The 15,146-nt window shown below is 33.4% G+C and overlaps 2 protein-coding genes across 2 annotated transcripts; both read left to right on the plus strand.

Moving 5' to 3' along the window:
* The first annotated feature begins 206 nt into the window (after window positions 1-206).
* Window positions 207-9,013, plus strand: LOC128191159 (uncharacterized). The gene is made up of 3 exons (XM_052863245.1): window positions 207-312; window positions 7,600-8,268; window positions 8,593-9,013. The coding sequence occupies exons 1-3, from the start codon at window positions 261-263 to the stop codon at window positions 8,850-8,852; spliced, it is 981 nt and encodes a 326-aa protein (XP_052719205.1). The 5' UTR covers window positions 207-260; the 3' UTR covers window positions 8,853-9,013.
* A 2,617-nt stretch (window positions 9,014-11,630) lies between these two features.
* Window positions 11,631-14,934, plus strand: LOC128191160 (uncharacterized). Its single transcript, XM_052863246.1, has 3 exons — window positions 11,631-11,736; window positions 13,150-13,815; window positions 14,149-14,934. Exons 1-3 carry the CDS (start codon window positions 11,685-11,687, stop codon window positions 14,406-14,408), a joined length of 978 nt encoding a protein of 325 aa, XP_052719206.1. The 5' UTR covers window positions 11,631-11,684; the 3' UTR covers window positions 14,409-14,934.
* Window positions 14,935-15,146: the final 212 nt, after the last annotated feature.

Genomic DNA, 15,146 nt, shown 5'->3' on the forward strand with positions numbered 1-15,146 from the left:
TTCAGAAAATTCGATGGAATAAGCTAACATTTTGTACATTGAATCTTAAAGAGATATTCCGCTGGAAACCGACAATGTTGTTGAATTCTTTCGGAATAAAACAAACAAAACTGTTTCGTTTGTTGCAATCGATCCTTTTCAAATGTCGGACATAGAAGAGATGCAAATGAGCACAGTATGAGTTTATAAGCCCGAACTAAGATCGCCTCTTCACAAAGAGAACAAAGGGAGCTGACTATACTGTCAGGCACTAAAATACGATGAAATTAAGGGCCTTGTACCAGCTTATCTACCTCAGTGCTTTTATACCAAGTAAGTGTACTTTTTATACCAAGTAAGTGTACTTTTTATACCAAGTAAGTGTACTTTTTACACCAACTAAGTGTACTTTTTATACCAAGTAAGTGTACTTTTTATACCAAGTAAGTGTACTTTTTATACCAAGTAAGTGTAGTTTTTATACCAACTAAGTGTAATTTTCATACCAACTAAGTGTAATTTTTTAACATAGATATTTGTGTCAGTCTTCTGATAATGATTTTCCTGCGTGGTTGTAATTAAACACAAATTTTGGAAGTTTATTAGAAAGACATGATAATTTAGTCAATAACTGATAATCAAAGAATTTGAAGTTTGCCTATGACTAAAACTCGCATTTCCAATCTCCTTGTGTTACTAATAAGAATGTTCATTTGCTTTTAAGTTTATTTAAATTCAACTATTAAACGCTTAATGTCATGAAGATAGCAAACGTCATCAAAAGTTACAAAATATCACAAACAATGTATTTTATATTATGATCTTCTAAGGATAAATTCTAATCACTTTTAAAGTGATAGCGTGTTCATTTCGTAAGCAACGGCCAGGCTGTTGCCACAGTGCATGGTTTACCTTAAATTAAGGGAATTAATATTCCCTATTTATTAGTTTTATTCGATATTAAATGGTTTTAAAAGCTTGATAAACCGCGAATCGGTTTTTTAAAAAAGCGTTTACTACCCAAAACCATTTTATATCGTATAAACCTAATAAATTAAATAGTCTTTGCTTATTAATTAATGAAACCCGTTTGTGCTATTAAATGTAGATAGAATCAGTCATTTTACTTTTAAAATGACATTAAATTGTACAAATTTTAAACGTAATGTCAGGCGGATTGATACGTTTTTAACGTTAGTCTTATTATGACTAACGCAACATTCTTTTAACAAAAATAATTAAAAAAACTTTTAGCCAATAAGTAAGCGCGTTGCAACTAAAATCAAATTATTGACTGAATGACTTCTGCAATCGCTCTTCGCATGAATAAATGACAAACCGTCAACCATCTCAAAAATCCATTAAAGGAAATACAAATTCAAAGCAGAGCAGAATGGACCTCCAAATAGATAAACTGACCTTTATTTATTTTACAACGATTCATAAGCAAGTTCTTCAACTTATATTAATATCTCTCGTTGGCACGGATGTTAGCGCGAGGGGGTCATTGGTGTGGGAAGAAGCCGGAGTACCCGGAGAGAACCCACGTGTCCAAGCGGGCGACCGCCATACCCTATCACATACAAATAGATAGAGGTAGGAACAGGTGCCTAGGAGGTGTGAGCATCCTCTGCTGACCGGTCACATCCGCCGTGTGCTCTTTGTCGTATTTGGAAAAAAATGGAAAAGTCCGAAGACAATTAGGTGATAATTATGGTCTATCAATTAGTATGAAAAACGTCAGTCAGCAAGCGACCCAGTGGAAGATTGTATTTGCTGACAAGGTTGTATCTATTACCACCATAAAACAGAACGTAGAATGGAAAGCATGTTAAATTTTCAGTGTACTTTTACGTCTGATATGTTTAAACATCGTGCAATTGGAATTCTTGTTCTTTGTAACAGTCTACAGCATGGAGGTTCGCACACAACACAGGACTGGTATCCTTTTTTCTTTGAAATCATTTTTATGATTTCTCCACAATGCGCCTTGAATACGTCAAAAATTCGCAATGCTTTCTATGAGTCTTTTTTTTTTTGCCGAAAGTAGGCATGAGCATTTTTGCAGTGTATTTGATTTGGATGGAATTATTGTCCAATTGATGTAGACTTTGTGTTATATGGCAGTGGATCTGTAAGAACAACACGTAAATGGTTTTTTAAAATGATAAAACAATACAAACCTGCCAAAACTATCGTCATCTGGTGCTTTTGAGATCGATTGAGAACTCTAGACGTCTATGACACCCCTGCGAATGTGTTCGGAATGTTTTCTTTATCGTTGCTAAGTATGTAATAAATCCGGAGGTGCTCGAATGAAAGTTCACGAGACTTCACTGAGATTTGATCAGTTCCTGTGAAATTTCGAGCGGAAGTATAAGTGTTCGGATAATATTCTCAACATACGTAAGCACTGGTCGATTTTCATATCATTCTTTGATTTATGTTAAAACATCAACATCTTTAAAGATGTATGTCTTATTTCACTATGAGTTATCGTTCATGTTCAACCACGTGTAGAGTGGAAAATAATATAAACATTGGGTTGCTTAATAAAATCAACCATTCCCCATGACAAAATAATATCTAGGCTTTTTTATATCATCGACAGTTGTTTTTTTTTATAATAAAAATTGGAGTCGTAAAAATGCTTAACTTGTCATTTGAAAACAAAAAAAAAATATTTTGTTAAAAAGTTCTTAAGTTGACATTAAAAAAATGCGGGAGTTTCTGATAGACAACATCTATGTAGTTTTTTGGAAATCAACTCTTCCAACAATCTGTTGGAATTCCCATGAGTACCAATTATGCTCCATTGTGAGCAGATCTATTTTTGTATTCTTATGAAGAATAATTTATTCAAAAACTTGTACGTGAAATAAATAAATCACTCGCTAAGGCCTTAAACTCAACATTCAGGTATATCCACGACGTATTATCAATTAACAATTGTTATTTCATACTTACGTCGACTCGATGTATCTCAGTGAACTTGAAATAAAAGATACTACACATTCTGAATCACCTGTTTCATATTTGGATATTTTACTGGAAATGGACATTGGTGGTAACCTAACAACAAAACTTTATGATAAACACATTGACTTCAGTTTTTCTATAGTCAACTTTCCTTACCTATGTAGCACTATACCTTCATCACCTGCATATGGTGTTTTTGTATCTTAGTTAATTCGACACGCAAGGGATGCTCTTCGTATGAACAGTTTCTAAGGCGAAGCAAACAATCAACTGAAAACAAGTTGATAAAACAGGTCTATCAACAGTCTCGTTTGAAGTCATCTTTTCGTAAGTTCTGTGGTCGATACAACAACCTTGTCAGCAAATACAATATTCCACTAAGTTGCATGCTGACTGACGTTTTTCATACTAATTGTTAAACCATATTTAATCACTTAATTGTCTATTGTCGGCCTTTTTCGTTTTTTTTCCGCTTACGACAAAGAGCACATGGCGGGTTCGACCGGTCAGAAGAGGATGCTCACTCCTTCTAGGCACCTGATCCTACCTCTATCTATTTGGAGGTCCGTGTTGCTCTGCTTTGAATCTGTATTTTGTTTTTTGGATTTTTGAGATGGTTCACGGATTGTTTTTTCATATACATATATTTACATTCCACATATTTTTTGCTTGTAAAGTGTGTTGAAAGCTACGGCAGTTATAACACTGTAATGCACACAGGGTACTCAAAGGTTAAAATGACGAGTTTTATTATGACATCACAAACGTTGAACGCTGTTAACTGCAACGTCACAAACGAAAATCAAAGTTCACTCTTGCGACTGTTACTGTGGCTCTTCCATTTATATGAACTTGCCCTTATGATAAAATAGGAATTTTAAGGTATAAATCGCATTTGCAGACAATGCAAAAAGTAAGAAAAATGTAAATATAAGCATTAAATCATGGTTTTTTGAAGTATACAGTCTCATAACTGCAACGATGTGTGCATACAAATTTTTATGCACACACCGCTGCAGTTATAGGACTGTATACAAAAAATCATGATGATTCAATGCTTTAATATATCATGTATGTATATTCTCTGCCTTCTTCATCACTCAATCTACTAAAATAAATGAAAAAATACAATGCTGGAATACAAATAATCTAATTAAAACTATCGTCTAAATTTGTCTAAATATGTCGTTTTACCGGTGTCTAGAGCGTATTTAAATATATTTACATTCTGTTTTTCCATTAAATTCTCTGATGTTTAAATGCCTCTAATTGCAATAACTAATCAATGGGTACTCAAAGGTTAAAATGACGAGTTATATTATGACGTCACAAACGTTGAACGCTGTAAACTGCAACGTCACAAGCGAAAATCAAAGTTCACACTTGTGGCTGTTACTGTGGCTCTTCCATTAATATTAACTTACCCATAGGATAAGATAGGAATTTCAAGGTATAAATAACATTTGCAGACATTTGCAGACAAGGCAAGAAGTTAAAAAAATGTAAATATAAGCATTAAATCATGATTTTTTGAAGTATACAGTCTGCGGTGATGTGTGCATACAAATTTCCATAACGCGCTAACGCCCGTTACTCAATTTGTATTCACACACCGCTGCAGTTATGAGACTGTATACTTCAAAAAATCATAATTCAATGCTATAATAAATAACATGCATGAGTCAGGTAAGAAATTTAAAATTTCTGGACGAGAATCAACACCACCTTTCAAAAATATCAAAACTATATATTGTCTTAATTTTCCGCGAATTTTACCAAATTTACATGACAAATTGTACAATCCATATGTATTGTTGACACCGATATTTTCATCAACAGCATTAGCAATCATTTAATGTTTAGAGAGATACAGGACAATGAACGTGACTATCATTACAGTGATGTTTTGATGTGCTAACTCTATTTTGACGTCATTATTGATTTGATTGTATGATGCTATGATGTCATTTATCCATTATGACGTCAAACACGATTTGATGGATCTTTTTTCCGTACTTGAGGAGTCTCGAGTGAGAAAGTTTCAAACATACGATTACCTTTTTTTTTTTTACAATGAAAGGTAAACTTCAGAGTAAACTATGTGCAAAGTATAAAGTAAATTGAACGGATAGTGTATCTAATTACCGCGTCAAATTTATTCGTATGGTTTGGTTTGAACATATTTTAGTGTAAAGATGGTTTATACAATAGGATCGGGCACAAAATATGCAAACTTAAACGCCCTCTCCTTTGAAATTTCGAAACAAAATTTACACTTTTACGAAAAAATGGTCATAATAAAATACCAACACTGAAGTTACAAATGTATACCAAAGTAGATAAACATTGACAAAAGAAATAGAAAATTATAATAATTTTTTATATTCAATTTTAAACTTGTTGAAACCATCCAGATCTCTTTAAAAATAGCTGAACGTTAAAAAATAAATTTTCATTTTCTGCAATACCGATGGAGTTATCACCCCATAACAAACATGAATGTCGATAAAATGTACAAATTCTATTCTAAAGATAACACTGAATAAATCATTTCGTGATATATTATATTTTGCACAAGAAAAAAAAGTAATGATATGCATTTTCTACTTTTCCACATGAGCATAAGGGACTGTCAATAATTTTGCATATACATAAATCTTTTTTTTTAATATACAATTGTGTCGAAGTCTAGTGTTAATTACATTCCAGTAACGTTCTCCATATGAAAAATATGATGGAGGTTAAGGTACAGCTAGAAGACAGCTTAAAAGATTTTAATGTTGGCTAGTTTCTATTTTTTAAAGATATACCATTCCAGAAATCTATGGCTATTGGAACAAAAGATGATTTATAAATATTTAGTCTACATTTTGGAATACTGTAATTTTGAGATTGTCTTGAAGTATGAGTAGAGTCTAGCGAGCGAGTGCTTGGTAAAATTTTAGTTAGATATTCAGGCACTAAATTGTGATTTATTTTATACATACATGTAGTTGTTTTTAACTTTTCTTTTCTTCTATCAAGAAGTGATTCCCACCCAGTTTCTTGATATCGTGATGCTATTGAGATCAACCCTTAACTATTCTCGCTCCTGCTAACTGCTAACTGTAAATTTCAAGCTTGTCCTGATCATAATTTGAACAGCCACTCCAAACTTCGGATGCATATCCCAACTGGGGTCTTATAAAAGTAGTATATAGTAGGGATATTGTTTAACGACTGACCTTGACCTTGCTTTTTAAAGAAATTTGTAGGCATTTGCTTTTATAGAATCGATGTATGTTGACCAGCCAAGATCTTGTTTTAAAGTAATACCTAGATGTTTATGCTTTGACACAAAATCCAAAGCACGGTCTTGAAATTTTAAACATTGAAACTTGTTCTAAATAAAATTGCTTTAGTTTTTAAAGGATTAAATTTCAAGAGCTGTTGCTTGGACCACATATCAAGGCAATACAAGTCATTATTGATAACTGATTCAATGTCATGAATATCAGTTTCACTTTAGTAAATTTCCACTAATTCCATATGACTATTTAAAAATTATTCCCTTATGCCAAACTCTATCATATGCTTTTGATAAATCGCAAAATACCATACAACAAAATTTCCCTTCATCAATGAATTTAACAATATAATCATACGTCTCAATGAGTTGATAAATAGTTGAATGCCCTCACTTTCAATTTGCTTCCGACGCCACTGTGTAGTTTATAAAACTGCAAATCCCGTTAGCTATCAAGGAGTTCATCCTGACGACGCGATGGACACAGAACGTTTTGGTTGTTTTTAAATACATGTACAAGAATTTATCTAAATAATGTTTCATAAGACTTTCTGCCACCAGTAAGCATCCTTATCCACCCAGCTTTCGACATCCAAGCTACACAGTTATTTCTTTTCTTTCATATTTGCATTTCAAATCTTTGACAAAATCCATTTTATATCAATTTTATAGCAATATTTTGATAACATTTTGAAAGTGCTACTTCAATACCCAAAGTTGTAAATAATTTTGGAATTTGTTTCAATTCTTAAAATAAATGAATATAAATTGCAAATAAATTCTATCAAATACATATTATAATTGCAGAAAAAATAGAATCATTTTTTAAAAAATCATAATGCCAGAAAAAGGGATAATTGCTATCAAAATACCTCCTTTACAAGGATAGAGAACATCTGAATGCGTTAAAAAGCAAATACCATCATTAACAATTTTACACTGCAACGTCATATTCCACCTTCAGCAAAACGTTACGATTACCCTTGGCCAGGCGTAGGTTTTTTTGTTAACTTAGGTCGGGCGCAATGTTACGTCTTTTATTGAAAAGGACCTTAGTCTAAGAATTTAACTACATGTTAACCGATTTTATGCCTGACTTACGCCTTTTAGTGAAACGGGTTCCTAGAGCATTGTGGAATTCTAAATATGAACTATGTAGGGTATAATACGGTTTGGGCCTTGACCATTTAAGGATTGAGTTAAAAACTAAAACTGAAAACAAATACTAACTAAGGGTAAAAAACTTTGGATGTATTTATAAAAATTAGTTGTCCCCTGAAAAGGTACCCTTGCTCAAATCGATACTGTGATTATCAAAATTCCTCTAAGAGTTGTTTACGTTTAATCTTTTACAGATTTAAAAGGAGCATGTACCACTGATAAAATCCTCCTGAGGTGGCCATTGACTCCAGAAGTTTGTAGTGACCAGGTCCTATCTAATCCTGATCTACGGTTCTCTAACTGTCCTCACCCGTTCGTCCAGGACCTTCCTGCGCCCCACACACCGCCGGTCTCTCCATTTTCCGTCAATCTTTCCGCTGTTTCAGTCCTGGATTTACGTATTAATACTGCGCCGTCCGGGGATTATGGATTCTCAGCCTTTGTAAAACCAGCTACAAATGACGACAGTTGTATTCTCCATTACAAATCAGACGACGACAGTTTTGAGATGAAGTTCCTTTCCACAGCCTCCGGAACAAATGCCTCAGTCATTGGATGGGACTCCTCCGCTTCCAATGCCTTACAGGTTGGGCAGTGGCAGAGGATTGCTATGGCAATGGATGCTAGTCAGTCAAAGCTCAATTTAATTATTGAAGGAGCGCCTTTTGATGACACTGATGTGAACATCTTTGGATGGAAGCCTGAAATTATAGCCCCAAGCTTTAAAACACCAGGTACACTGAGAGTTGGGGGATGTTTTGACGGAGAAACATTCAGCGGATTGGTGTCATGTGTTGGTTTTGTTGAGGACAAAAACATTGACTGTTCCTCGGGTTGCTATGATTCAAGTTCCTGGACTTCATGTAAGCTTTTAAATCTCTAGCTAACAAAGCTGTATTTTCAAGAGGAGGCACATTTAAGAATATCGAAATGTTTTGTTAAAGAAATGGAGTAGTTTAAGAGAACGTGAAATGTGGGTCTAAATACAAAATCAAATATTCATCGGCCAAAACAAAATGTTGAATTGATGATAAATTATGATACCTTTTTTTCTACGCTCTCCTGGCGTCTCACTTTCCAGGAAAGAAAATTTCAATTAAAACAAACAAATAAATGTGGTAGTCACAAACTTTGCATGTATTGTTGGTTGGTTTTCTTTAACTTTCTAAACTTATGTTTACTTTCAGTCAATATGTATCCAGAGAAAAGACACTATGGGACATTCTTGCCTACTGAAAGCGGAAAAATACCAATTCAGACTCCGATCAGCGCAACTTTCGCCGACAGTATGAGTTTTTGTGCATTACAATGCCTGAAGGATGTCTTACTTTGTGTAAGCTTGGCGTATAACAGCATCACCGGAGTTTGTTCTTTTTATCGGGATTTCTTTTTCGTTACCCTGACTGCCTCTCCTAATACTACCCTCTATGTTTTACAGCCATACTGAGTACTTGATTGTTAACAATTCTATTCGGTTTATTATTGTTTTTACTAAATAAAACTTTGCCAAAGTTGCATCAGAGATGTTTTAAATACATCAATCTATATTCTTTCATGTCCAAAGATATTTGTTTAACCTTTTTCTTAGTTGCTTTTTTTGCCGCCTTTTGAAGATTTTCATAAAAAGGGATTAACGATATCATAAAGGTCAAATAATTCAACGAAAGATGGAGAAAGACTCATTTACATATTCTCAATCAACAAGAAGGAGAGAGAAATTTACCTTGAATATAGACTCTAAAAATAATTTTTTACATCATGAATAAATGTACGGAAGTTTTAATATACAGTAGTAAAAATAAAATATGTACTTCATTTAAATGTATTTTTAAACACTCTATTTATGTTTAAAATCACTCGAAAAACTACCTGCATTTTTCAAAATATTAACATGAAAAAATTACAATTTCAAACTGTCAATCATCTCAAAAATCCATTAAACGAAAAACAATTCAAAGCAGTACAACACAGACCTCCAAAAAAATAAAGGTAGGATCAGGTGCCTAGGAGGAGTGAACATCCTCTACTGGCCGGTCACACCCGCCGTGTCGTAATCGGAAAACAACTTGTTATCAATTGTTTGTCAGTAACTTGCATCCCAGTGGAAGATTGTATTTGCTGACAAGGTCGTTGTATCGACCATAGAACTTACGAAAAGATGACTTCAAACGAGACTGTTTTATCAACTTGTTATCAATTGTTTGTCAGTAACTTGCATCCCCTTAGAAACTGTTCATACGAAGAACATGCCCTTGCGTATCGAATCAACTAAGAGACAAAATTACCATATACAGGTTATAAAAGTATATTGCTACATAAGAAAGGAAAGTTGACTATAGAAAAATTGAAGTCATTGCGTTTATCATAAAGTTTTGTTATTAAGTTATTACCAATGTCCATTTCTAGTCAAATATCCAAATATGAAATTTTTATTTCAAGTTCACTGGGATATATGGAGTCGACGTAAGAAGGGAATTAACAACTGTTAATTGATAGTACGTCGCCGATATCCCTGAATGTTGAAATGAAGGCCACAGCGAGTGATTTATTTTCACTTACAAGTTTTTTCAATAAATTCTGCTTCATAATAATACAAAAATAGGTCTGCTAACAATGGGGCACAATTGGTACCCATGGGATTCCCAATGTATTGTTGGACGACTTGATTTCAAAAACTACATAGATGTCGTCTATCAGAAACTCTATATTATAAATCTATATAATAACTTTAATGCTGGAAATACCTTTTCATAGGTATAGAGAGTCTTAAATTAAGTAAAGATCTTTATTAGTATGGTTATGATGGGTTATTACTGTTATGAATAATTGGTTGAGCTACAGAATGTGAAACCAATTAATAATCATATACACGCAGTGCAGCAAAAAGATAAAGAGGTCTTTATTACCTTTTCAAACATTGGTTTTAAAATAATTTTTGTGTTCAGAAACAAAAAGCTGGATGTGCTGTGCGGGTATTCGTCAGATTATTATAAAAAAAAAAGCTGGATGTGCGGGTATTCGTCAGATTATTATAAGCGGGGACTATATCGACAGCTTCAATTGTCATCGGTATGGAACAATAGACTATCAACTAAAATTGGACATAAACCAAACATTGCAAGATCAGGATAGGCGGGTACTCGTCAGATTAATATCAGCAAGGACGATATAGACATCCTGAATCTCATTAATAAGGAATAAAAGACAATCGGGCAGAAATTGGACAGAAAACAAACTTTGTTTTTATAATGATCCATATATAAATATGGAAGGCTCACAATATATAATATACATGCGTATTTATGTCATATAAGTTTTTATTCAAAAAATGATTTGATTTTCAAAATCAAGATATCTTAGGTGCCAATATATTAGCCGTTTTAAAAAACAAAAGGGTCACCGAGGGAACAGACTGAAACTAAAGGACCAAAAATGCTGAGTAAAGGTAACTTTTAATTCGTAGCTTTTGAGAAATGAATTCTTTCAATGATGCTTCATAACACTATGGTTTTGTAAAGTGATGAAAAGTTGTGTATAAAACTATCATTTTCCATAAGATACGAAGGATACCAGCGACAAGTGTCTCAGTATTTACGGTTTTTGACAAATGCAATGTATCCAGAGTGCACAGAGCCTATCTAAAAACGAAAAAAAAAGAATGTTTTTGACCTCTTAATAAAAAATGAATATATTTTTATAGTCTGTATCTTTTTAAAAATGACGTCACCAACGTTGAAATGCGATAAACTGCAATGTCACAAACGAAAGCAAAGTTTTGTGGCTGTTACATTAGTTCTTCCATTAATATAAACTTACCCTTGGGATAAGATAAGAATTTTAAGGTATAATTCACATTTGCAGATAAGTCAAGAAGTTAAACAACATGTAAATGTAAGTATACACCTGAATTTTACTTAATATGATCAAACTTATGTCGAAATTCAAAGACTTTCTACACTATTAATGTATAAATTTGTTTGGAAGATTTAAATTATATTTGGTGTTTAAAAAAATTGCAAAGTGATTTTAGAAAATCGATGGATTAAGTTTTATTTTGTACAATGAATCGTAAAGAGAGATTCAATTAAATTAAAAATCGACAATGTTGCTGAACCCACATGGATAAAAGGCAAACAAATATGTATTGTTTGTTGAAATCGATCCTTTTTAAATGTTTAACATAGAAGAGATGCTAGTGAGCATAGTATAAATTCATTAGCCCGAGCTGAGGATGTCTATACAATGAGAAAGCAAAGGGAGCTGACTGTACTGACACAGGATGAGACTTGGAAATTTATACCAGATCATCTGCCTTTGTGCTTTTATACCAAGTAAGTTTACCTTATAATTAAGACGTGTGTCCGCGAATACTCGTGGCATATTCCAATCAAAGATTTCTCTGTATTTGCTTGTAACTAAAACAAATTTGTAAAATCACAGAAAGACAAAATTTTCAGCAAAAAAGATCTTATTTAATATTATTTCAAAACTTATTCAAACAACAACAGTATTTGAAAGAATTTGAAGTGTGCGTATAACAAAACATCGCATTTAAATTATCCTCGTGTGCATTTTTAATCTAATTTCTTTTTTATTAACTATTAAACGAAGGATGGCACAGAGAAAGAAAAGGTTCTTTAAAAAGGTTTATTATATACACCAACAGTATAGGAACATTGATGTAAGGTGTATGAGACATATTTCCAATGTGACTACAGTATAAAATTTTGCAACATATTCTTGGCAAAAATCGCAACTTAAGATTTAACACAAATCGTTGCAAAGATTCATCATGGCATCTTTTAAAACAACACTTGATAAACATTTTAATAATAAAGGAACCACAGGTCCAAGCGAAGAAAGTTTTCTTTGCGTCTTAGTTACCCAAAACCAAGCTCAGGACTTTTCACCCCTCCCGTTTCTCGGAAACAATCTCCATTTTATTACAATAATCTATAGCAGAACCGTCATACATCTTACATATTGTATTTTTTATCACAATAAATAATTAGGTCCTGTATCGGTCGGAAACGCCCAAAATTTAAATGGGAATCCGGAAATTATTTTGCCTTAGCCATGTTTTGAAGTGCAACTTTAGGGACATATTGATATGACACCAGCAATAAAACTTAATTATGGATTTCTGAAGTTGTGAAATTGACAATTACTTATTATGATCTGTGACGAAAATATTTTATGTAGATATCCACACATCAGAAAGTTATGAAGGAATATTTAACAACATGATCTGTGGCCACTAATTTTTTTTAATTACAATGTATGCATTTAAACAGTGTTTTAATATTCAGTGATGACCAAGGTTTAAAATTGAAAAATGGTGTGTGTAAATGTATAAAATTACTCAAATTTGTTATTATCTTGGTGACTCTAGAAGCTATCTTGCGCACTGTAGAATACTTATTATGAACCCTGTAATGTGTAAAAGCGTTCCTGGCTAACCAATGAAGGATGATCTTGGGACCCTGTCTCTAAATTTAGGTGCCAAAAAAGAATAAATGATAATAATGTATATGTAAGTTACTGTTACGTTAATTATAGCTTTTTGAAAACAGCGACTAATACAACTACACTGTACATAAAAATGTGATAAAAATATTTTAGATGCATTCATTAAAATCAGTTGCTTCCCGAAAAAAAGTTTCCAACGCAGTAGTATTCGACTTTACGTGAGTCTGATCTATTTAAAATCTCTCACAGAATTATTTACTTTTCTTGTTTCACAGGTCTAGAAGGAGCATGTTCTACTGATATCCTCCTGAGGTGGCCATTAACTCCAGAAGTTTGTAGTGACCAGGTCCTATCTAACACTGACCTACGGTTCTCTTATTGTCCTCACACGTTCGTCCAGGACCTTCCCGCTCCCCACACACCGCCTGTCTCTCCTTTCTCCGTTAATCTATCCGCTGATTCAGTCCTAGATTTACGTATTACTACTGCGCCGTCCGGGGATTATGGATTCTCAGCCTTCGTAAGACCTGCTTCAAATGAAGATAGTTGTATTCTACATTACAAATCCGACGACGGCAGTTTTGAGATGAAGTTCCTTTCCACAGCCTCCGAAACAAGGGTATCTGTAATTGGGTGGACCTCTGTAGCTGGCAATAATTTACTGGTTAAGGAATGGCAGAGGATTGCTTTGGCAATGGATGCTAGTCAGTCAAAGCTCAATTTAATCATTGAAGGAGCACCTTTTGACGACACCGATGTGAACAGCTCTGATCAGAAACCTGGTACTCCATCCCCTAGCTTTAAAACACCAGGTACACTTAGAGTCGGGGGATCTTTTGACGGAGAAACATTCAGCGGATTGGTGTCATGTGTTGGTTTCGTTGAGCACAAAACGATTGACTGTTCCACAGGCTGTTATGATGCAAGTACCTGGTCTTCAAGTAAGCTTTTTTATGTTTTACTTACATATTGATTAGAAGGAATCTACATGTCACCAAAATCAGGGCATACAAATGATCCTGGTAATGTGGTAGTGTGAGATACTGGAATAGTTTTAAATGACTTTAAATGTCTGTCTAATTGCAAATTGAATATTCATTGACGAAAAAAACTTTTTAATTGCTAAATGGAGTGACAAATAATGACCATTGTTCGATGTTCTTCAGACGAACAATTTCTTGGGCAAAATAAGACAAACAGATTTTGTGTCACAAGTTTTGTATGCATATATTTTTGCTTTTCTTAATAGATCACCATCTTAACTTTTTTTTTAGTCAATATGAATCCAGAGAAAAGACACTATGGAACATTCTTGCCTACCGAAACCGAGAAAATTCCGAACCAGACTCCAATCAATTTCATTTTAGCTGACAAGTTGAGTTCCTGTGCTCTGCAATGCCTGAAGGATGTCCTTCTCTGTGTAAGCGTAGCATATAACAGCGCCACCGGAAGTTGTTTTTTTTACCCGGAATTCTTTTTCGCCAGTCTGATTTCTTCTCCAAATACCACCCTCTATGTTTTACAGCCATACTGAGTACTTCATTAAGTTTTAATATCCTTACTCGTTTAATCATTGTTTTAATCAAATAAAAAAGCCAAAGTTGCACCAAGGATGTTTCATAGACATATACATTGTATTCACCATGATGAAATTAAAATTTAAATGTGACTGAATGTTATATCTTTGTCATTCAGCCGCCTTTCCATTCAGGTGACTTGGTGACAGAGGTTCATCGTGTGTGTCTTCATGTGCAATGATTTTAAAATAACTGTTAACTTATTAACTTTTATTTCTTTTTTCGTCACTTGTTGTCGATTTTGATAGAAATAGACATTGCTATCGATAGAGATTAAATTATATCAACTTATGATTGAAGAAGACTCTTCCTTGGTACTTTTTCCAAAATCAAGAAATATAAAGAAAATTTACCTGGATTTCCGACCCTTAAAACAAAGAGCTGGGACTTTTTGAAATAATAAATTACTGTTGTCCTTTAACGCAAACCCATGTTTATCAAAATAGTATACTATAAGTGACGGAAAGCACTGATGTGCAGAAATTTTTTTCCCACAGATTTGAAAACAGTTTGTCATTTAAATGTATTTCACTTACTCTTGTAATGATTAAAATTGTTTTGTATATGATGGATTGATAGTGTAATAAATCTTTGTTTGAGCCACAGAATGTGCTATCAATTTTCTTTTAAACGCAATGCAGCAAAACGATGAAGTGATCGTTATTCATTTCAAACATTGGTTTTAAAATAATATT

The sequence above is a fragment of the Crassostrea angulata genome, chromosome 7 (assembly GCF_025612915.1).
Source record: "Crassostrea angulata isolate pt1a10 chromosome 7, ASM2561291v2, whole genome shotgun sequence".
Lineage (NCBI taxonomy): Eukaryota > Metazoa > Mollusca > Bivalvia > Ostreida > Ostreidae > Magallana > Magallana angulata.